This window comes from Taudactylus pleione, unplaced genomic scaffold (genome assembly GCF_031769625.1).
Source record: "Taudactylus pleione unplaced genomic scaffold, aTauple2 ptg000015l, whole genome shotgun sequence".
NCBI lineage: Eukaryota > Metazoa > Chordata > Amphibia > Anura > Myobatrachidae > Taudactylus > Taudactylus pleione.
Window position 1 is genome coordinate 9230943 of NW_028284417.1, and position 24392 is coordinate 9255334.

The 24392-nt window shown below is 40.1% G+C and overlaps 1 protein-coding gene across 3 annotated transcripts in view; it reads right to left on the reverse strand.

Moving 5' to 3' along the window:
* Nucleotides 1-24392, reverse strand: part of IMPG1 (interphotoreceptor matrix proteoglycan 1) — a 316264-nt gene that overhangs the window by 247226 nt on the left and 44646 nt on the right. For all 3 annotated transcript variants that reach the window (XM_088471628.1, XM_088471631.1, XM_088471624.1), the window contains exons 6-8: nucleotides 13980-14038; nucleotides 2204-2224; nucleotides 756-988 (exon numbers count right to left, since the gene is read on the reverse strand). In XM_088471628.1, coding sequence (XP_088327754.1) covers nucleotides 756-988; nucleotides 2204-2224; nucleotides 13980-14038 — 313 coding nt within the window. The remainder of the gene's footprint in view (nucleotides 1-755; nucleotides 989-2203; nucleotides 2225-13979; nucleotides 14039-24392) is intronic.

Consider the following 24392-nt stretch of genomic DNA (forward strand, 5'->3'; position numbering starts at 1 on the left):
TCATATTCGATTGAGCTGTGCTTTGTGTATGCAACGCCCCAGCAGTTCCATCTTCACATGCAGCATCCATCACTATCATCTGCACTTACACCTACAGTATGCTGGGTGCAGGATATAGGGTATACTGTGCATACTGCATACACACAACCCAGCAACACCCATTTCCTTTACAGCAAGAAACCTCAGAGATCAGTGTGACTGAAAATCACCCATGAATACACAAAGATGCGTATGATCACTGCAAACGCACAAGCAATATGCAACAAAAAACCTAATGTACAGTATGTATTAAGGCAAGGTTTGTCCCAGTTATACAGTCTAGATACTGAGGTGCAGATTTACAGTTTTACCAAAACGGAATTTCCTGGCCACATTATTATCGCTTCATGAATAGCCAGGTTCTACACATGGTAAATTCAAAAATAAATTTGTTGCAAATTTCTTAATTAAATGTTAACATAAGGTTGAAACTAACTTTTGTGCTAAAATGATCATTAAGTTATTTTTCTATATTCAAATAACACATTATTCTTTTAAGAATACTAATTGGTATTCATAGCAGACAGTGAAGACAAAAGGGGACTATGATTTTGTTTAATCTGTCATTTATTTTTGTATTTTTTCACATAAAATACTAACAAAAGACTATTTGACCGACAAATATGTCACAAAAGCTTTTTTTAAAAAAAAAAAAATAATAAAAAAATAATTTCATATATTAAACACTAAACAAAGCACAAAGGCTGTTTACTCACCATCTGAAAACATGAGGGTTTGGAGGTCCAGGGGTAAAGATCGATCATCCCGTAATGCCATGGCAACCATCTCCTGCAATTCTGTGACAGTGTATGACATTTCTATTGCCTCTTCATTGTTACCATTTTCAACTTTGTTAGATGTGATAGTAGATGTCTCATCAATTTTATTTTTAGATTCAGAGTTGCCTTTTTCAAAGACCACAGCATACCGCACCACAATGCTATCAGATCTACAGGCGGAAAAAGTAAGCATGTATGAGTATATTGAGTTTGCTGTACATTGAATAGTTCTTATCTCACTTCTCCAAATGTTCTACTTTAGTCTGTACAATGAAAAGACAAAATGCAGACATTACATATGTTAAATATAAATCTAACGAATTAACCACACACATTTAAAATTCAAATAAATTAATACAAAAATGAGGCCTTCTGTGACTGTTCAGACAATAGTGATTACCACTTTGCTGAGCCAAGCTTATGCCTTTCACTTGCAAAACACTCGCAGCCCCAACAATAAAACACATCTGTTGTTCAAAATGTTATCTGCACTAAATAACTATTAACAAACATCCAAATGAGCTTCACTGGATTGTTCCATTCCTATGTCTCCCCTGCATGTTCTGTACCATTGGTTGCAGGGAATTCTCCTTTGCCCACAGCTTTGTAGACATGTATGGACTTTAGTCCATACATGTGCCAAAGGGAATGGGATTAAAATGCCGGCAGCTGTTTAGCCGCCAATTCAAATCCCGACAGCGGATGCCCGACAGGATCAAGATCCTGACTTAGGCAGGTAAGTACCCTAACCCTCCCCTGTCCCCCCCTACCCATAACCATCCCTTAGTGGTACCTAACCCTAACCTCCCCCCTTAGTGCCTAACCCTAACCTACTCCCAGGGGTGCCTAATCCTAACCCCTTTACCGCTTCCTAAACCTAACCCTCCCAGGGGGGCAGTGCCTAAACCTAACCTCTCCCTGGGTTTGCCTAACCCTAACCCTCCCCCCTAAGGGTGCCTAACCCTAATATCCCCCCCCCAAAACCTAACCCTAGCCCCGCTAGACCGCCTAATCCTAACCGCCCCCCCCCCCTCCGGTGGCTAACGCTAAGGGCGCCACGGACTTACCATCATTCGGGATGGCGTCCTCGGTGTTCCGGCATAGGGATTATGATAGGCATCAGTATTTCAATGCCTATCATAAATCCCTAGCCGGCATTTCGAAATGACTACATCTCATGCCAAAGACAGCAGCTAATGGTAATTGAAGGGAAGACAAGGGAGTAATAAAAGACAGGACTAAGCAGATATCTCTTTCAGTGTCCGTTATAAAGCAGTACATTTAAAATGCAAGAATGGGGTGTAGCTAGAAAGGTTGCTGGTTAATATCATTTTCTAATACTGATAAATAAAATCTTTTGGAAATAAAATATAAATCAAAATTACCCATATTTGTCCTTCTTCTGTCTTGATTATGCAGCATGGAAAAGACAAGAAATGTTATAAATGGCAATGCTTCAATTCCAGTAAAGTTTATTTATTTATTTATTAACAGTTTCTTATATAGCGCAGCATATTCCATTACGCTTTACAATTGGAAACATAAATAGAACAAAACTGGGTAGTAACACACAGATATATAAGTAAGAAGGCCCTGCTCGTAAGCTTACAATCTATAGGGAAATAGGCATTGATACACAAGGATAGGTGCTATATATTGCAATTTTGGCCAGCCAGAATGGAGAGTTTTTTGGTGGGCTGCATGATCCAGTCACACAGGAATGTTGGCCAAATATCAGGAGGATGTGAAAGAAAGACAATGTGTGAGGTTATGTGTGGCCTGTAAAAGGGGATGTAATTAGATATGGAAGCTATGAAGGTTATGTGGGCGGTTCTGGAATCTGATAAGCTTGCCTGAAGAGGTGAGTTTTCAGGGAACGCTTGAAGGATTGGAGACTAGAAGAAAGTCTTATTGTGTGTGGTAAGGCATTCCATAGAGTGGGTGCAGCCCGAAGAAAGTCCTGTAACCATGAGTGGGAGCAAGTAATGCGTGGGGATGAGAGATCAGATCTTGTGCTGAGCGGAGAGGTCGGGTTGGAAGATATTTTGAAATGAGTGAAGAGATGTATGTTGGTGTGGTTTGGTTAATAGCCTTATGTGTAAGTAAAAGTATTTTATATTGAATACGGTAGAAAACCGGCAGCCAATGGAGGGACTGACAGAGTAGTGCAGCAGACGATGAACATTTGGCAAGGAAGATAAGCCTCGCAGCTGCATTCATAATGGATTGTAATGGCGATAGCCTGTTTTTGGGAAGGCCAGTAAGGAGACTATTGCAATAGTCAATACGGGAAATAATGAGTGCATGGATCAGAGTTTTAGCAGTGTCTTGTGTGAGATATGGTCGAGTTTTAGATATGTTTTTTAGATGCATGTAACATGATTTTGAGACAGATTGAATGTGGGAAATAAAGGACAGTTCAGAGTCAAGTATGACACCTAGGCAGCGAGCTTGTGGGGCAGGGTGGATTGTCGAGTTATCAACAGGGATTGAGAGATCAGGTAGGTAACTGTTATTGGCTGGTGGAAATATAATTAATTCTGTTTTAGAAATACTAAGTTTCAGGTGGCGAGATGACATCCAAGATGAAATGGCAGAAAGACATTCAGTGACACGGACCAATACAGATGGTGATAAATCTGGGGAGGATAGGTAGATTTGAGTATCATCCGCATACAGATGGTACTGAAATCCAAAAGAGTGGATTAGTTTGCCAAGAGAGGAGGTGTAGATTGAGAATAGCAGTGGACCTAAGACAGAGCCTTGCGGTACTCCAACTGATAGAGGTAGTGAAGAGGAGGCAGAATCAGAAAAACGAACAGTAAAAGAGCGATCAGATAGGTAGGAAGAGAACCAAGAAAGAGCTTTGTCCTTAAGACCTAGGGATTGTAGTGTTTGTTTGAGAAATGTGTGATCAACAGTGTCAAAAGCAGCAGAGAGATCTAGAAGAATTAGGAGTGAGTAATGACCTTTAGCCTTGGCAGTGACCAGATCATTTACTACCTTAGTCAGTGCTGTCTCTGTGGAGTGTTGGGAACGAAAGCCAGACTGAAGTGGGCCAATAAGTTGTGTGAGTTAAGAAAGTGTGTGAGGCGGGTGTAGACAAGTCTCTCAAGTAGCTTGGAGGGGCATGGGAGCTGGGAGATAGGACGGTAATTTGAGAGAGTGTTCGGGTCAGAATTTAGTTTTTTCAGAATGGGAGTAATCATTGCATGTTTGAACAGTGGTGGAAAGATGCCAGTAGAGAGAGAGAGATTACAGATTTTAGTTAGGGTTGGGATGAGCACTGGAGACAAAGCTTTACTGATTTGTGAGGGTATAGGATCTAGAGGAGAGGTAATAGAGTAGGAGGATGAGAAGAGTGTAGATACTTCATCTTCATTTGTGGGGTCAAATGAAGAGAATGTACCAGAGGGTCCAGGTAGGGAATTGAGCAGGTCATTAGCTGAGGAAGAGCATACCATTTCATTTCGGATCTTATCAATCTTGTCCTTGAAATAAGAAGCAAAATCTTGTGCACAGATAGTAGCAGGTGGCTTGGGTGAGGGAGGGGAAAGAAGCAATTTAAATGTATTAAAAAGTTGCTTGGGGTTAGAGGCTTGAGCAGAGATTAGAAATTGGAAATATGTTTGTTTGGCAGCGTCCAGAGCAGTACGATAAGAGTTGTAGATAGTCTTATATGTGAGGAAGTCACTTGGAGTACGAGACTTTCGCCACTGACGTTCTACTTTACGTGAGAGTTTTTGTAGATGCCTTGTTGAGCTAGAATGCCACGGTTGACATGTAAGTCTACGTGATGTGTGATGGGTAGCTGGAGCAACTTCATCAAGAGGTTTTTCTAGAATCTGGTTTAGGTGTGATGCAGCAGTGAATGTAGAAATTGGTGAGAGTCGTTGTTGTAGAGAGGTAGACAGTTGTTGAAAGTTAATAGCATTAATATTTCTGCGGGTTTTAGGAGGTTTGGTTGATTTCAATGACACTGAGGTTGATGTAATGGAGGAGAGCGTGCAGGTGATAAGATTGTGATCTGAGAGTGGGAAAGGAGCATTAGTGAAATCAGAAACTGAGCATAGTCTGGTGAATACAAGATCAAGGCAGTGGCCCTCCTGATGAGTGGAGGAGTGAGTCCATTGGGAGAGGCCAAGAGAGGAGGTTGGAGACATGAGGAGATTGTGGACTGTCAATGGGGATATTGAAATCACCCATAATGATGGTGGAGATGTCTGAGGATAGGAAGTGAGGGAGCCAGGCAGAAAAATGTTCCAGAAATTGTAGAGGTGGCCCAGGTGGGTGATAGATAACAGCAACTCGCAGAGAGAAAGGGGTGAAAGTCCTGATAGAATGTACTTCAAATTATGTAAATGTGAGTGAAGGTACCTGTGGGAGAACTGTGTATGTGAAAGATTGGGAGAGTAATATTCCTACTCCACCTCCTGTACAATTACCAGGCCTGGAGGTGTGTGAGAAGTGTAGTTTACCATGTGAAAGTGCAGCAGGGGAAACAGTGTCTGATTGTGTGAGCCATGTTTCTGTTATTGCCAGAAGGTTGAGATTAGTTGAAATAAAAAGGTCATGGATGGATGTTAGCTTACTGCAGACAGAGCGTGAATTCCATAAGGCACATTTTAGTGATTTGGAAGGTGAAGGGAGACACGCAATGTTTATGAGGTTAGCTGGATTTATATTTCATTATGGGTGTGGCATGTGGGTCGGGCCTGCATTAGGTGATATGTCACCAGCTAATAGAAGCAGCAGGAGAGAGATATAAGTATAATTGTGGGATTTGTATGACAGATTTTCATGACGACAGGTTGTGGTTGTTTATGTCAGTGTGTATAGATAAGTTAAAAGCACATGTGTGTTTGTAAGAGGAGAGTAGATTAATGAGGCAGCAATATGTATTGAAGGATGAGATGCAGGGAGAGTAAAGATGATGTACCCTTAGAGATAAATCCATGGAGTGAGATAATAAAAATAAGTTTTTGATACATTGTGTAGTAAAGTTTTTTGAATGTTTTTAAACAATAAAACTACTATAAAGAAATTAAGCTGTAATTACATGGTTTTAGATGTTGTTCAATGTTTGTTCAACTGTTTTATATCTGTTCAGTAATCACACTTAGTTATAACTACACTTTGCATAACTATATCAAGCTGCAACCCTCAGCAAGCTGCCCTTAAGACTGACTCTTAAAGCTGCATACACACACAACGATTTTTTTAATGATTATCGTTAAACGATATCGTTTAACGATAATTGATGGCAAAAATCGTTCACTTTCTGAGTCAAACGATGAACGATTATTGTTCATGCGCGTTCACGTTTGTAGTTTGTCGTTTGTAGCTTGTCGTTCAGTCAGACTTGTCAACTCAACGATTTTCATTAAGGGAATATGCAAAAATCGTTTGTAGTTCATAAAAATCGTTCATGCCATTTAGTAAATGAACAACTTTAGTAAACGATTTTAGTAAATTTTTTCAAGGGAAAAAATCGTTTACTCAAATCGTTCATTAAAAAAATCGTTGTGTGTGTATGCAGCTTCAGAAATAGTATGGTTGATTAAGACACTGGCCTCATCTGAGCCAATTGGTCAGCTGACTGAGATGCAGATTGATCAATGGACATACATTGCACTGTGGGTTTTAGTAAACAGGCAGTTTTAGTAAACAGGCAGTATGACACTATAAACTATGCTTCAGTGATCCCTATCAAAACACAAGCAATGACTATTGCTAGCAAGTCATAAAAGATTCATATACATTTAAAAGGGTGAATAATAGTAGTTTGCAGATGCAGAGTTTGAAAATGCTTGCATGGAAGGATCACATACATTGTTGCCCATAGCAACAAATCAGCTGCCATGTTGCTGCATTTGACTCTTTGAACTGTTTTAATTTCAGAAGTTTAAGATTATACTGTGAACTTTTAGGATATATCCACATATATTTTATTTCTATTCCCTTTGTAGCACCACAAATAGACAATAGCATGTTCTATGTATAATCCTAATCAAAGAATGCCTAAGCAGTACCTCAATAGCGATATCCTTAACTCAGCCCTGTGCTGAGTCCATTTTTCCATGTTATTGCTCATCACATTCCAACATCAACATTACTATTTTTCTCATGGTAATATTGTCTGTTGATCACCAGATAATATCTACTTTTAGGCCACATAATTTGAAAGTGGAGACTCCCTGCTTTCAAATATGGGTGCCCACATGATTGCAGCTGTCTTTGTGGTAGCGATAGGGCATGTAATGTCCTCCCCTCATATACATAAAACATATGCTTTCCATAGGGTGTGGTGCCATTGTCTGGTGAACTAAGGGGCTCAAAAATTTCAAATATTTGAAAAAGGGAACCTCCTTCTTTCTGAAATGGGTGTCCCTTAATTATTTGTAGCCAAGTTGGGGGAGATTTAACCAGTCGTCTAGACTGCTGGGGACAAGGTAATTTTGTTTTGGGAATGCTATACCCAGCGCCAGTGGCGTAACTTCATCCCAGGTGCCCGGAGGCAAGATAAATGTTGGTGCCCCCCCAAACTAAAATGTACCACCCCCCAGCACCTATGCCAGCCCCAGCTGCCGCCGCCCCCCTTATGCAGTTCCTATTATATAATGACCCCTGTAGTGGTCCCCCTATGCAGTGCCCGCCTATGTAGTGCTCCCCAGTAATGGTCCCGCTATGCAGTACCTCCAGTAGTGAGCCCCCGGTAGTTGCCCCCAGTAGTGAGCCCCCTGTAGTTGCCCCCAGTAGTGAGCCCCTTATAGTTGCCCCCAGTAGTGAGCCCCCTGTAGTTGCCCCCAGTAGTGAGGCCCCTGTAGTTGCCCCCAGTAGTGAGGCCCCTGTAGTTGCCCCCAGTAGTGAGCCCCCGGTAGTTGCCCCCAGTAGTGAGCCCCCAGTAGTTGCCCCCAGTAGTGAGCCCCCTGTAGTTGCCCCCAGTAGTGAGCCCCCTGTAGTGAGCCCCCTGCAGTTGCCCCAGTAGTGAGCCCCCTGTAGTGAACCCCCTGTAGTGAGGCCCCTGTAGTTGCCCCCAGTAGTGAGCACCCTGTAGTTGCCCCCAGTAGTGAGCCCCTGTAGTTGCCCCCAGAAGTGAGACCCCTGTAGTTACCCCCAGTAGTGAACCCCTGTAGTTACCCCCAGTAGTGAGGCCCCTGTAGTTACCCCCAGTAGTGAGGCCCCTGTAGTTGCCCCCAGTAGTGAGCACCCTGTAGTTGCCCCAGTAGTGATGGCCCCCACCGTGCACGCACGCGCACACACACAAAACAAACAAACAAACACTTACCTTTATACCCGCTCCAGTGCTGCTGCCGTCCATCCCCGGTGTCCGCTCCTCGGCACTATGGGAGTTACATCAATATGTCACTCCCATAGTGCACAACGGGACCCAGAAGACGGAGCTCACTCCTGAGCTCCGTCCCCGGCGTCCGCTCCTCGGCACTATGGGAGTGACGTTATGACGTCACTCCCATAGTACACTGCGGGACCCGGAAGACGGAGGGAGCTCCGTCCTCCGGCTACTGCCGGGGGTTTGAATCGGAGCCGGGCACCCGCTGGTAACACAGTCAGCGGGCGCTCAGCAAATGGAGGGTGCAGGGGTGCGACCGCACCCCCTGCACCCTCCGTAGTTACGCCAATGGAGGTGGAGCGCCGATCTCCTTCTCCATGCAGCTCCCGGGGACAATGGAGCCAGGTGCCCACTTCAGGGCTGACGCCCGGCGGCAAATGACTCCATTGTCTCCGGGAGTTCCGCCACTGTCCAGCGCTGCGGATGATGAGCCCCACTGATGTGCATTTGCGAGGAAGAGGCATGTATATTTGTAACTAGTGCAATCTGTATCACCATAGGATAACTCATAAGGTCTCATTTAAAACAATATATTTGTTCAGAGAAATGTTTATTCCTGACAATGTTCCAGATTTTAAATATTTATCATTGTTCTTCTCCTGAATGTTAAATGACTTTTACAGAATCTAGAATTATGACCTACAGCACCACAGTGGCCTTTCCTTGTAGTGTGTCTCATAAACTAGTTATAAACAATAGAGTGCACTATAATTCTTTACTTATGTACTCCTGCAGCTCACCATATTCAGTTTCCGTTTCCACTCACATACTGTTGAATCAACAGGATTAACTAATCACATCAATACAGTATGATAGAAAGTGGGAGCAAAAGTAAATGTATGCACAACATAGCCACCTCAAATAAAATGCTGTATTCTAAATGGCATAATTTAATCAAGCAAAAACTGACCAATATTATTTCAGAATATCTGCTATTAATAAGAGGTTAAAACAGAACAAGCCCCAATTTATAGTATATGTAACGTGGCTATCATGGGTTTATCAAGACTGTGGGATCTATTTACTAAGCAGTGTTAGGAGAGTGAAAAGTGATAAGAATGTGATAAGGTGCCAGCCAATCAGCTCCCAACTGTCATCTCACAGGCTGTGTTTGAAAAATGACAGTTAGTAGCTGATTGGCTGGCACCTTATCACTTTTCACTCTGTCTCCTAACACTGCTTAGTAAATAGACCCCTGTAGAACAGAACATAGCACACTATGAAGGAGTACTAAGAAGTGATGGTATTGCTGCTTGTTCATTGATAAAGCAAAGCTATAATGTATGATAATTCCTTACAGTATTATCAGATCTCTCTGATATGCATATTAATATTCCCTTGAAACAGGACATCTACTTTCCCATGAGACTTAATGTACATAAAAGATGTTTTATGACGTGGAGGTCAGATTTTGATTCGGGAGCTCATTAAAATTGCTCTGCAATTAGGATGCTCTAAATTATTAAGCACAGAGTTTTAGTTTTTTGCACAGTCCTTTGTAATGATTATTAACTTTTTTTGTACACTAGAATGAAGTTAACTTTAACTTAATTAATATTTAATATCTATTTTTGCAAAGGTGTACATTTTATTAATTAATGCATTCACTGATGCTTACATGTACATTCTGCCAAATTCTATCACAGGAACTCATATTGCTATACATATTACTTTACTACAAATTCATGTTAGAGTTTGCTTGTAATCTGTAAAGGACACAAGGACCTCCTGCCTATTAATCTGTAGTACTAAGCATTGGCAGGTCATCGCCCAGTGTCATTGGAAGCCACTGGTTATGCACTTGCACAACCACAATCTGGTCATGTGACTACAGTTGCCATTGTTGCCTAATTATCTTCCCATTGCTTGATAATGAGATTGTCAGTAACTGATGCAGAACATTAGGTACATAACAGAATGTGACAATGCAACAGCCATACATAGTGATAGGATGTGTAATCTGGCAGGTATGCAGTATATTATTATTATTATTATTATTATTATTATTATTATTATTATTATTATTATTATCCTTTATTTTTATGGCGCCACAAGGGTTCCAGCAGCGCCTTACAAAGTACATAAACAAATGAGCACACAAAACAAGTACATAGACAAATGATAACACAAGAAAAACAGTTATTAACAGTACAAACAATGCAGGACAAATACACTATTTATACATTGCTGCATAACACTTAAATAAGCAGCATGGCGTCAGCAACCAAGGGTTAGGTGCTGTTGTAAATTAAAGCAGGAGTAAGTGAGGGAGAAGCACATGAAGGGAGAGGGCCCTGCTCGTGAGAGCTTACATTCTAAAGGGGGTTTATGATTTGTACCATACTTAGCAATCATACATATCAGACAGTCCCTTACATATCTGCAGCATTTTTTTTTTCTTCAAGGATATCTTTTGTCAAGCATGGCAACCTTTTCCTACAATCCCATTTTGTGGAATGCTTTGGAGCTCGTTTGACCCAAGTACATTATATTGCTTTACTGTAATGTGCAGAAATTTCCTGAATAAACTAACTTTTTTCCCCCAGAAATTGAGCCTGATCTCAATACAATCATATGCCTGACTTGTTTGGAATGCTGTTTGACCTTTAATTTGTATTTTTTGTCTGTACACCCTCATAGAGAAATTTAGTAAATCTGGGATTTCAAACCTTTTAATGGAGGAAAATCCAGACAGCAAATTCTGATTCTGTTTGGTTTTGAGTCAAGTAAATCAGGAAAATGCAATCCTACAGGAACACACCCCAATTACACTGATATGCCCAAACTGATGCATAGTAAATGTACCTCATAGTAGTCAGTAGTGTTAAAAAACGAATATACTGTAACTCTGGTGTTTGATTATAATACTTGATAGTATCCTCAAATGGACACTGTAGTGCTCTAAGATCTGGACATAGGTAATAGTACTGGTGGAATATGCTTTGCATGAAACATCTACATGAATGTTGGTTAATGCAGTATCTATATATGTAATAATTGTAGATGATTTGTCCTGTATCTGCCTACGGTGCAGACACCAACTCCCCCCATCACCGGTTCCCACTGCAAGAGATCAAAAGAAAGGACTGTTGGAAAGAATGGCTTGGTAAGGGGAGAGGAGAGAGACCCCTCAACCCTTTGAATGATACGGTAGGTCCAATATGATACTATCTGTATAAGTACTCTATATTTACATAGCTATTGTGTTAGTATTGGTTTGGAGATATCCAGAATCTAAAATACATAGGCACGTATATTTGCTGTAGATTTAAGATTATTTAGCTCTACATGAATATAAATATGTTTAATGCTCTGTTAATTTTTGTTTTCCTAGAACTTTTACAGTACAGGTTGAGTCTCCCATATCAAAATATTCCGAAATATGGAATATTTTTTAGCATGACTGAGATAGTGAAACCTTTTGCTTTCTGATGGTTCAATATACACAAACTTTGTTTAAGGCACAACATTATTAAAAATATAGTATACAATTACCTTCAGGCTGTGTGTATAAGGTGTATATGAAACAAATGAATTTCATGTATGTGCACAAACTTTTTTTGATGTACAAAAGTATTACAAATATTGTATAAAATGAGCTGCAGGCTGTGTGTATAAGGTGTATATAACACATAAATGCATTCTGTGTGTATATTTGGGTCCTATTCCCAAGATATCTCATTATGGTATGCAAATATTCCAAAATACAGAATATTCCGATATCCAAAATACCCCTGTTCCCAAGCATTTGGATATGGGAGACTCAACCTATAATAGCAACAGTGAGAATGGTGTGCAGTGCCTTATTAACGAAAATTGGTCTGTGCGGAGTTAGGCAACATATTATATTTTAAGGATGATGCAAGTGACCATTAAATCTTCAAGATTGCTATACATTGTATTTGCAGAGAAGCATTTGCCTGTATCCACCAACCCCACAAATGCACTGTTACAGCCACATGATCAGTATGCCCTTTCTTGGCATAATTATTTATTCTGTATATTTTTAAATTGTACTGATTGCAATTAATAAGAGTGGGAGCACCTGTTATGTTAGGTACAGTACCTGCAGTAGTAAAGCCTTCACTTTCAAAATAAAGAATAGGAATAATTAGTTATAGTTGTGCATGTTGGGTAGTTTTTATGTAATAAAAATACATTTAGTACAAGGCTAACTTTGCTTTAAATAAATACTATGGTAAATTTCTATTCAAGGTCATTTTCATTGTAGGATTGGTTCAAGTAACTGGCTCACATCAATGCATTAGCCATTCATAACAGGGAAAAGCATTAGATGGCAATACTCTGTACATAATGCATATAAAACCCGTAGACATTTCCAAATGATTTAAATTTCAAACTGTCATAATGAACATTTATTTTTTTATTTATATTATGTGTATTTACATTTGTTTTCCTCCGGAACATATAAAGTATTTGTGTACTATGGCCCTGACTTAGAGATTGATTTACATCCAATTGTGGCACATAGGAATAAGAATATGCATCTACAAATTGTGCCTTCGTACCAACATGAACCTCATACTTTAGCATGTATTAGGATTGCGATTCATTGCACTTGGAGAAGTGTGACAGGAGCATGTAAAGAATGGGTACAGCAATGCAATATAATGATGCACCTTACAGATGCCTATTAGGATGCGTATCTGTGTGATAGGCATGGTGCAATTTTATGGCGACTACAGCATTCTTGCATTGGACACCTCCTCCAATCTGTTCCATATCCAGATCCAAATCGACCAAATCCTAAAAATAAGAGGGGAAAGCACTAATAGTGTAGTATGTACAGTCCCTTAACCCTTAAATAATGTGCCAAATTACATTTTATAAAGGAAAAGAGGTTTATCTGATAACACTTTCCAATCTCCCAAATCTAGGTATCTAAAAAACGCTGGTCACCGGGAGCATAACAATAAGCATATTATAAGTGCACTTTGGTGCAATACCATAAAACAATATAAAATGTCATTTTTATTCAGAAGGAGTGGGCCCCCAATTTAAATATGAGAAAGAACAATATAAGCTTGTCTTATTACACCTCTATGTCAGGATGGATCTCCAAAACTGCTCTCCTACAGCTACAGTATATTACCATAAAAACCACTGCATCTTAGAATAGATCTAAAGTCTCAGAATAAGTACATATAAAAGTCCAGAAACATTAGAAATACAACTGGTGGTCATATGGTATCTCACCTAAATGCTTTTATTTGTGGTTCGGTTTTGCTCAGATCCTCCCGACAAGTTCGGATCTCAGAACGTGGCAAAACGTCATCTTTCACGTACATGTCGGCATAGATGTCCATGAAAGATGAAGTTTTGTCTCGTTCTGAGATCCGAACTTGTGATGAAGATCAGAGTCAAAACCAAACATCTCATTTCTAGTTTATTGTAGGTTATTCTCTCAGTGACCAATGTTTTTGGATACCTGGATTTGAAAGATTGGAAAGCGTTATCAGATAAACCTATTTTCCTTTCTTAAATGTATGCAGTCATTTGTAATTTGGCATCTAATTTAAGGGTTAAGAGGCTGTACATACTACACTGTGAGCGCTCTCACTGACTCCACTTTTGAGGCCCTTTATGGTCTAAACAACAAATATAAAATATCGGTGCTCCATGTACTTTGGCTATTCTGCATATCAGAACAGGTGAACTGGTGTGCACGACAATGAAAAAATGATAGGAGGAAGACCACAGGGGGAAATCTACGGCATATTTACAGAAAAATAAAGTTAAAAATATATAAATAACAGTGGAGTATCAGTATATACAAAGTGCTGACTTACCTAAATCGTAAAACCTGTATTTCTTTAAACCCAGGAAGTTTTTCAAACACCTTTTGCATCTATTAAATATATAAAAATAAAGCGATATCAGGATTTAAGCATCAGTCCAAAAGAGAAATAGTCTGTTGTAAAAGTTTTTATTGTTCTTCCATTAACTTAAGTTATATGGACACACTATATTTTATACGACTTTTTAGAGGTGCTGTCCAGTTTCATATCTTATGTCAAACTGGTGAAAATGTATTGTTTGTTTAGTCAATAAATAGAAGCATACAGAGCACTAGACCATCTGTAATAGATGAGATATTGCTGTTTCTAGGCACTATATAGTTCTCAAAGTTAAACCTTAAAATGTCACTAATGTGTGTGACATGAAAATAGATGCATTTCAGCACTTTTCCTCATTCATAAGTTACCATTCTTACAAGAAAACAAATATCAGTTTATAGGCCTATGGGTATGATAAAGTGAGAATGTTTATTGAATGAAAGTCTATAGCTAGTTAGCTAGGAAATTTACATAAGTAGTTTACAACTTTTCGCAAAACCACCAGGTGCAGAACTACTATGGGTGCAGGTAATGTGGCTGCTACAGGGACTATGAGGTAAGGGGTTTTCCACCTCCTGTGAGGCACACCCATTCTCCCCAGGCACGCGCAGTACTTCCCAAGATTCTCCTCACTGTTCTTTTGTTTAGATGTCTCTTCAGAAGAGGTCCCTTTCAGCCAGGGGCGTAACTAGGTATTCGAAGGCCCCATATCAAAAGTTTGTAAGGGCCCCTATGTACTGTACCACCCAATGGTAGAAAATGTATATAACACATGTAACTTTATCAAGGAAGCTGGGCCCCCTCAGCTCTTGCCCCATAGCAACTGCACCCCTTGCACCTATGGTAGTTACGCCCATGCTTTCTGCCCATTTCAGAGCAGAGTGGCGGTCCTAGAAACTACAGTGGCATCACCAGTTGCCTACAGTAACTACGTTTTCCTATGAAACCTGGAGATGCACGTTTACATCCTTGGAAACAACAAATGATTATTATATAGTATGATAATCTTGTCTCTACTGGACATCATCTGATGATTACTACAGTGAACTTAAAGTAAAACCTCTGGAGAGCTCCCACTTAGGAGAACCATACAATTCTACTAATTCCAATGATTCCTCATTTAAAGAAAAATATTTTTTTTAACTAGAACTGAACATTGAATTCAACTTTTTTATATGTGAATTTATTACATTAATGCCAAAAAAGTTAAATTTCTACGCATGAATTATTATGCTTGCCTACAGTATGTCCCAGGGAAACAATTAAACCTCCCATTTAACATTTCTACTAAATATCACTGACAGCAGCAAAGTTGCATTAGAGATAATCACACTTGGCGTGATGTTGTCAACACAACTTTGATCTATGGAGTAATATCGGTTATTGTGTCTACATTAAGTGGTGACATTAGAAGAATTTTCTAGGTCTAAGCCATTATGTAAAATGTATTTCAAGCTGTGTAATCTAGTACCATATTACAGGAAAATAGGTAAGGTTGAGTATTTTCACATATAAGATGGCATATTAAAGCAATTCCTGCTGTGGTCATGTTTAAATATAGCTATTAGGGAGCTTTCACCAGAGCCAGCTATGATCATTTTTGGAGATGCTTAGAAGCAGCTGAATTGCCAATGGATACGTCTCTTCTGAAAAGTTTTATTTTGTGCAAACTGCTGTATATTTACATCACAAACATATTTTCTAGCTAACCCCTGCCTTTCTAGTACATCCTGTTACTAATAAATTGATTGAGCCAACATTTTGTGCAAAGCTATATTTCCCTTTAAATTACGAAGGGTACTAGCAAGTACTGAATCATGGTAGCCTTAATATAGTTCAACAGTAATAGGAGAACTGCTCATGTTCTTTATTATTTAATATAATGTGAGAGTAAATGGTTGATATCAAAAGTTTGTATTATTAAAATATAGTAACAAATATACAGTATAAAAAATAAATTGCATCTAAAATAAGTATGTACAAGTGCTAATTATGTTAAAAAATGTTTTCACTTGGGTGCGTGGCATGGTGTTGCGTAGAATAAGATGCTGAATCTCAGCTCTCCTGTACCATCCTGATAATGGCTCAGCGAGGCACAACACCTGTCCAGACTGTTTGTAAATAACCTCCTGTCCAGCTTTAGCAACCCACCTTGGGGACTGAAGCTGATCTGCGACCTTCAAGTAGTCACGTCTTTCCTGGGGATTGGGGCTGTAGACTGGAGTAAAGGCCCATACACCAATTGACTGATACCTTAATCTGATTCCCCGATACCCGATCTTTGATTCTCCAATGATCAGCAAAATCCAAGATGTTGAAAATCCTTAATTCACAGATTCACATAATTTGTGGGTTGGAATTGGTGAATCGTGGATTTCAAGCAAGTTGGATTCTGCCAAGTATTTTACAAAATCATTTCCAAACGCGTAATTGGGCTGATGGATTGATTGGAATGCACTATCAGTCCCTGTCAGGCCCTGTCTGCCGCTCTGGACAGCCACCAAATATCACCGTGGCTCTCAGCACACCTCAGTGAGTGACCCTTCTCAGCTCTGTGGCCTGTAAACTGCATTTTTGCCCTTTGCTGTTTTCGGCTGTAAGCCGGTCAGTTTTGACTGACTGCCAATGCAGCCCTCTATTAAAGTATCTGTCGCAGGCAGTCCTGTTTGTGAAGCAGTGCAGGAGTTATGGATTTGGATGGCTGCAGCCATTGTAGAAATACCATTTTGCTCTGTCCTTGCTGAGTGCTGCTTTCCTGTGTGTGCTTTAACTCTGCAATTATTAGGATTCATTACCTCATTGCTACTTGAGGTGGCAATTTTGGTATTTCACTTGGCTACAGTTACCTCCCGGGGCACTCTACTTGCTGAGCAGTCCCAGTTGCTGATTTTTTGAACCAGCCAGCAGTGGGACTCTGATACAGGGAGGCATGCTGTGTGGCCCCAAGCTAGTGCAACCCCTAGGCATGTGCCTCACATATCTAGTGAGAAATTCCCCACTGTATCTGGCTAATCAGAAGGTGAGGAATCACAATATGCTACAGAGGGTAATCAATATGTATTGCTGAAAGAGGTAAATATTAACTCTATTATGATGGCAATATTAGTTTTTTAATATAATGGGGAGAATTTATATTTGGTCTTGCTAAGAGCACAATATTATTTAAATTATTATATTAAAAGAGTAATATTAATGAATTGTTAATTGGTTTAAAAAATGTGTTTACAACAGGAGCAACATTATTATTTTATGGCAGTATAAATGCTGCACAAATCATAAAATATCAAACACTGCCCTGTCATAGATAAATTTTTTAAAGCCAAATAACAATTAAAATTGCCCCTTTAATCTAATTATTAAATAATATTGCTATCTTAATAAAATAATAAGTATTTAAGGCTGCTAGGTTTTATTTTAAAGTGTTTTTTTTCCTAAGTGGGACTATATGTACAGCATAACTTAAAGAGTTAGTCAGGAGTTAAGCAGGAGGAAGACAGGAGGACGACATTTTAAAAGAACTCTCTATAACTTGGAAAAAAAACAAAGGATCTTCTGAGCTTCTGGAAACCCTGTTACTCTGCAACCAGCTTCCATTATAACCTGGACACACCTTTTGCCAACACCCTGCTTCAGCATTGCAAGCAACTACCTGCTTACTGAACATTTAATTCTTGTATGTTTGTGTTTCTTCTCTACATTGTTTAAGTCATTCCAATACCACTGTCAATTTATCTTTATACCACTGTAGTATCTACCATTGTTTCACACCTATACCATTTTTTTTTATATATTCATACTTTATACTAATTCTCAAATCTTGCTACTTTAACAGCTCTATACTCCTTATTTGGTTATAATATACTATAATATACTATCCAGCACTGTTCTTCCTTTTATCTGATTTTGACCTGTACTGCTCCCTCATCTTACACTCATTACTACTACTGACTTTTTCCCCAACTGCCTCATCTACATGATGACTCTTCTCTTATACTCCTCCCTCACTCAGCTGCTACATTATTTTCTCCTCTACCACCAGTTTTCACCTCTTTTCTCCATCCCCTCTACGTTCTCCCCCTCCTTCCCCTCCTCTGTCTCTCTTCATCACATGTAAGTCTCTCCACTGCATCTCCCACAACTCCAGTATTATTAACTTCTCTTCCACCATGGTCCTGCTGCACCACCACTAAACCCTGCACCCTCTTTTTTCTCCAAGTTACCTATCATTCCCCCCCCCACACCACACCACACTTAACCTCCACCTTACCCACCACCTGCTGTCACCCTTCCTCATTCTGAAGCCAGCCACATAACCCCACACTCCTTATCCCCCTTCTCTAGATCAATATCACCTCCACACTACATCAACCCTAATAATCTCATTCTCCTCTTAACTCTGTCCCTCTGTCCTGTTCTCTCTGGAAAGCCAGTTTTGTCTATAATAAACTGGTTTCCGTTCATGAGCACTTCATCTGCAATGCCTTGATTCTCCTTGCCATCACCAAATCCTGGATATACCTTTCTGACACCACTGCTCCTGCAAAATTCCTCCATCACTTGGCTTCCTGGCTCTTAATCTTCAAATGGGCCCTCAAGACCCATTTCTTCCTCAATGCTTTCCAGCGCCCATCCTAACCCACTACTCTATGCTCCCCATCTGTGTCACCCCTGATTGTCTGACCCTCCCCTCAGAATGTAAGCTCTTGCGAGCAGGGCCCTCTTACCTCACGTGCTTCTTCTTGCCTTACTTTTACAATGGCACCTAAAACTTGGTTACTGACACCCTGCTGCTTATTTAGGTGTTATGCTGCATTGTTTATAAATCATGTACTTGTCCTGCATTGTCTGTACTGTTAATAACTGTCTTGTGTGCTTATTTGTTTCTGTACTTTGTAAGGCGCTGCGGAACCCTTTTGGCGCCATATAAATAAAGGATAATAATAATAATAATAATAATAATAATAATAATAATAATAAATCCACTGGTTTTGAGGTGAAAACCACCATCGATGTGAGACGATTTGGAACTGCCATGACGAACGTGCTATTTTGCAACTGTACTTCTAAAAATCCGTTTCCCAGGCTAGTGACTCTTTCTCTATTACTTATAATTGCCTCACTGAGATGTTCATGCTCTCTGGTACAAAAGTACTGAATATCATATAAAATTGTCCTTGTACAGTACAAAAATCTTTTTCATAATCTGATCACACCTTTAGTGAAATACAATAAATTTATGTTACAAATTATTATGTCAACATTATTAAAACTTGCAAAAAAGTGCAATAAGATGACATAAACCCCCCTACAGTATACAATTATAGATAAAACGCCTAAGAGAGCCTCACACAACACAATATGAATTATGTTTTTGTTTGATAAAAAAAACACCTTTGTGTTGCGAACAATCAACAGTGAGAAAAATATATTTACATTTTTCTGTATTACAGTATGTATCTAGATGAGAAATGAATATGAATATATCTAGAGATAAACAATACTATTTTCTCAAAACAATTTGTGTATTTGGAGTGATATGAATTAAAATTGCCTTGAAGTGTCAAGGAAATTTTTCCATATATATGCAAGCAGCCAACAAACAATGACTGTTGGCAATCTTAATCATGTTCATAGCTATAACAAACACACTGACATATTTATACTAATAGTCAACCACTGAGATAGATAACCAGACCAATGCAGCAAGGGTGGAGATGGTGTCACTGTAGGTCTGAGGAGCAGCCTAACAAGCCTGATTCAGAGGCGGATGCAGTGTCGATGGCTCATGGAAACGACCGATGTTTAATGCAGAGGCGTAACTAGGGCTTTTGGCCCCCAAGGCAAATTGAAAAACAGAGTCCATCCCCACCAAGAAAAAAAAATTCTATAAAAGAATTATATACATTTTCTATAGATACATAATAAACTGGTTAATTGCTATAAAACTGCATACAGAATGAAATAAAAAAAAAATATCAAAAGCATATTAGCAAAGTGATCAGTGAAATGAAAACATATTTATATGTAAATTTTACTTATGTTTGCTAAATAGATTAAACAAAAATGGTTTTGTTGTAACCCTTGGTCACTAGATTTATTTATTGTTTGTTGTACCTACTGTATAATATGTATATATTGCCATACCATATCTGTATTAGTGAGTGGGGTGTGATTTCTGGGCTTTGTGCTGGGTTATTGTATGTGCTAACACTGTAGGATTGTACTAGTTTGCAGGGGTACGAGGGGAGAAGAATCTTGAAGTCCTTTGCTCTTACTAGAACTGAGATGTGTGAGGCGGCAGCGGCGGGAGAGCAGCCAGTGAGCTTCAGAGAATTGTAAATATAACAGTGAGGAGACGGCTGTTGGTGGTTGGTGTGTCTTACCTCAGGAGCTGAAGAGAACACAAAGGGTGTTGCTGTGAGGTGTGTGTCATCTCGGAGACGGGGCAGTGCCGCTGTGCAGGGGCAAACACAGGACTTTTAAGAGGGGTTCCGTATAATATATATGCATATATAAATAGCATATGGTCCGGAACACACTATATTGAGGTTACTTAGCTGGTTGCCTGCACACATTAACGTTTCAACACCTATAATATCAGCATTTTCATCAGGACATGATACAGTATATATGCACACAGTATACATACACATATAGCATATATACACACAGGGCCGATGCTAGGGTGTTCAGCGCCACCCTAGCAAACTGAATATGCAGCCTCCTACAAATATGTCCTTTTTCAAATGTTTCATATTTTTCAATGTGTAAGGGAGAAAATTGGGGATGGCTGGGGAGACAGAAAGATATTCTAACTTTCCTCAGCCACAAAACTTACAGAAACCCCTAGGTTGGTCAAGACTTTCCGCCGCAAAATGGATTCTACAGCTCTCCCCAGGAAAGAACCTCAGTAGACTTGGGTAGCCCATTTTTACTTCTTTCAATCTTGAAGTCCGAGGTGCGTGCTCCAGTCACCCAGTGCCGTGCAAAACTGTCCTGGGGCATGGGACTTTGGACCCTCTCCTAAAGGAGAAGGTCCCCATTTCTCCCCATCCCCTCGGAGCCAGGGGACAAGGGTCTTCAGGCTTCTGTCCACCTCAAGGCTTCAAGTTGCCCCTTTCCCCCCAGGGTTGGCTGAAAGTTAACGTGGGCAACAGAATCTTCAGCTCTCTCCAAAACGATAGAGCCTCAGGTAACTTGGGGAGAGGGCTTCCCATAAGGGTCTTGCCCAGAACCCACAAACATGACACACTTCAAAAAACACAAAAAGGTGTGGTGAAAAAGTGGAAACAAACATGAAAAAATGAATAAATAAATAAATAGGCCCCAGCCCGTAGAATATCAAAATTATCCTTGCCTTAGACAAAAGGCCAGGGCAAAGGAAAAATGGTGCAGCCTGAAAATTAAAGTGCAGAGTGCCATACTAGTGCAAAGTAGGGATGGCCATCAACCATCGATGTTTTCAAAACATAGATGGTGGCTGGCCAATGTTAACTAGTTTTGCCATCAAGGGCAGAGAACCATCGATGGATTACTGGGAGCCAATGTTTTTTTCTCTCTCTAAAGGATGGAGCTTAGTCCCTCCCCCATTTTTGATTAGCACAACATACCCCACCAGCAGTGGCAATGAAGGGGGTGTAGTCCATCGATGGACACCCCACGCTGTCCATCCCTAATGCAAAGGTAGCCCCCAAACAGTGCATCTTGGGAACCTCCGGCTTCAGGCTACCGGCCTTTCGCCCAGAGGATCAAGTGACAGTCCATCACCTACAGGAGGCTTCCTTTAAGCCCGCTGGCGAACATTGACATCTACACTTGATCTTAGCCAAAAGGTAGAGAAGCCCACAAAGATCTTACCCTAATCCCCACATTGAGAACATTTAATAACATTAAACTTACACTGGTGGTAGTTTAAATCAAACCCCTGTAGAAATAGGGAGACTAAGTATTTTATTTTTTTCTAATATATTTTTCATTTATAACACTTACTAAATGCAAATCACTGTTTATTAATTTATTTATGTCAACAACACACGAAAATAGTGCAAACATTGCATCAATAACAAACAAGATGCATTGTGGGCAGAATAATTTGCATATATGCACATTATCTTATCTATAATGCATTATGATTTGAATGACTGATGCCATTCATCGGGCTTGATTCAGCAGTGCTGAATGCAGATTCCAGTGCCTGACCCATTCTGCGCCCTTAGGGGGAGAGGGAAGAGGCCAGGATCTCCGCCGGCTGACAGAGAATTCCTGGCCTCTTTCATCTGCGGCATCCGGCTTGCATGACCTCATGGGTCACTTAGGCAGCCAATGTTCCCGCAGATTATCCGAAGCTAATGATGGCGAGTTGCTATCTAAAAAACACATATTTATCATCTATCAGGTTTCAGCTTCAATTGAAACCTGACTTTGATGTCTGTTATTTCTTGCAGCTCTAAATGTCATCAGTTTTGATCTTTTAGTTCAAAACCAACGGCATATAGAAGTTACAATATATTGACAAACCGTCCAAACTGAAGTACTGCACAGATTTGTAAGATCTGTGCAGACTTCTTAGAGATAAAAGCTATGAAATACAAAAAATCTGTGTGGGGTGCCCCCCTAAACCCATAACCAGACCCGGACGGACCTTTCAGTCAGTCTGATAATGGAAAATCAGGGGGAAGACAGGTGTGGAGTCCCCCTGATTTTCCAAAACTGGCACCAGGCTGAACCAGCTGGGGCTTATACTATAGCAGGGAGACATACAGAGTGGAAACCCCCGCCATAATGTAAAACGTCAAACCAGGGCTGGAAATCCTTGGAAAGTTGGGACCTCAAATATAAAATGGGGGCTCCCCTCCCGAGGATCAACCAGCCCTGGGTTGAAAGACCAGAGCTATTCCGCACATTCTACATATCTCCACAAATCATAAAGCTTGTAAGGCAAAATCATCTGTTTTATTGTTATCAGTTGTAATCCTTTCTGTTTCAATGGAAACAAACTAGTGGGAGTAAGACAAGCGTATTCTTTCCTCTCAGGCACCTGCTGTAAGCCTTAGAATTCCCAGCTAGAAACCTTTTGTTTGCTTAGGCTAAACTGACGAGGGCTTATTTCGTATTTGCATCATCTCTTTAATTCCCCCAATCAACACTTGAAAGAACTCCATGAGCAGATCTAGGAGGGAGACAAGGGGAAACCTTGAGCCAGAGAAGTGGGCAGAGATTAGGGAAAATGTTGCCAAATCTTCCATCTGAGAGAAACCACAAACAGACACACATCCTTATATACATATAGGGGCATATTCAATTGGGGGCAAGGTTTTAACCACAAAAAACAAGCGGACCTTGTGCCCAATTTTGGATTACCATGGGTGTGCACACTCCCATACATGTGTGTCCTGATGAAGGGATTGTAGTCCCTGAAACTTTGAATAAACCACCTGCATGTTCTTCAACTGCAGTATTTGAGTGCCGCCTATCTTTGTCTATTACAATTTGGGGACCAACTTACCTCCTAGGAAGGCACCTGAGCAAGTTTTCCTCTATCAGCCAGGAAACTCCCCGGACCTTAATCCCATTGAGAACTTGTGGTCAATCCTCAAGAGGTGGGTGGACAGACAAAAATCCACAAATTCTGACAAACTCCAAGCATTGATTAGGCAAGAATGGGTGCCATCAGTCAGTATGTGGTCCAGAAGTTGATTGACAGCATGCCAGGGCGAATTGCTGAGGTCTTGTAAAAGAAGGGTCAACACTGCAAATATTGACTCTTTGCATAAACTTAATGTAATTGTCAAAATAAAAGCCTTTGACACTTATGAAATGCTTGTAATTTTACTTCAGTATACCATAGTAACATCTGACAAAAAGGTCTAAAAACACTGAAGCAGCAAACTTTGTGGAAACCAATACTTGTGTCATTCTCAAAACTTTTGGTGGTGGGAGCACTGGTTGGTATGTAGTCACTACTGTATTGGCACACTCGAGGGACACAGAATGTTATGCGAGGGCACCAGTACATATGAACTGGTTAGTACTATAGGTACTGGTTCTGCTATTTTCTGAAGTCACCAAATGGAATATATGGTCTCTGATTTTTCTGATTTTGTTATTCTTTAGGGGCATAGGTTAGCATACAGCATGTGACATGGCAGGGATAATAAGGCAATGGTATACTGCATAGGCCCTGGCTAGACTATAGATGGACTTGCACTGCTAATTTCACATGGCACGTAGGAACAATTTAATTGTAGTGTAATTTTTTTGTAAGAGGAGTTTGAAAAGTAAAGCATAAGTAAATCATTATATAGGTATTATGTAATAGAATAGAATATGTGTCCCTTCCCCAGAGACATAACTCAGATCCATTCC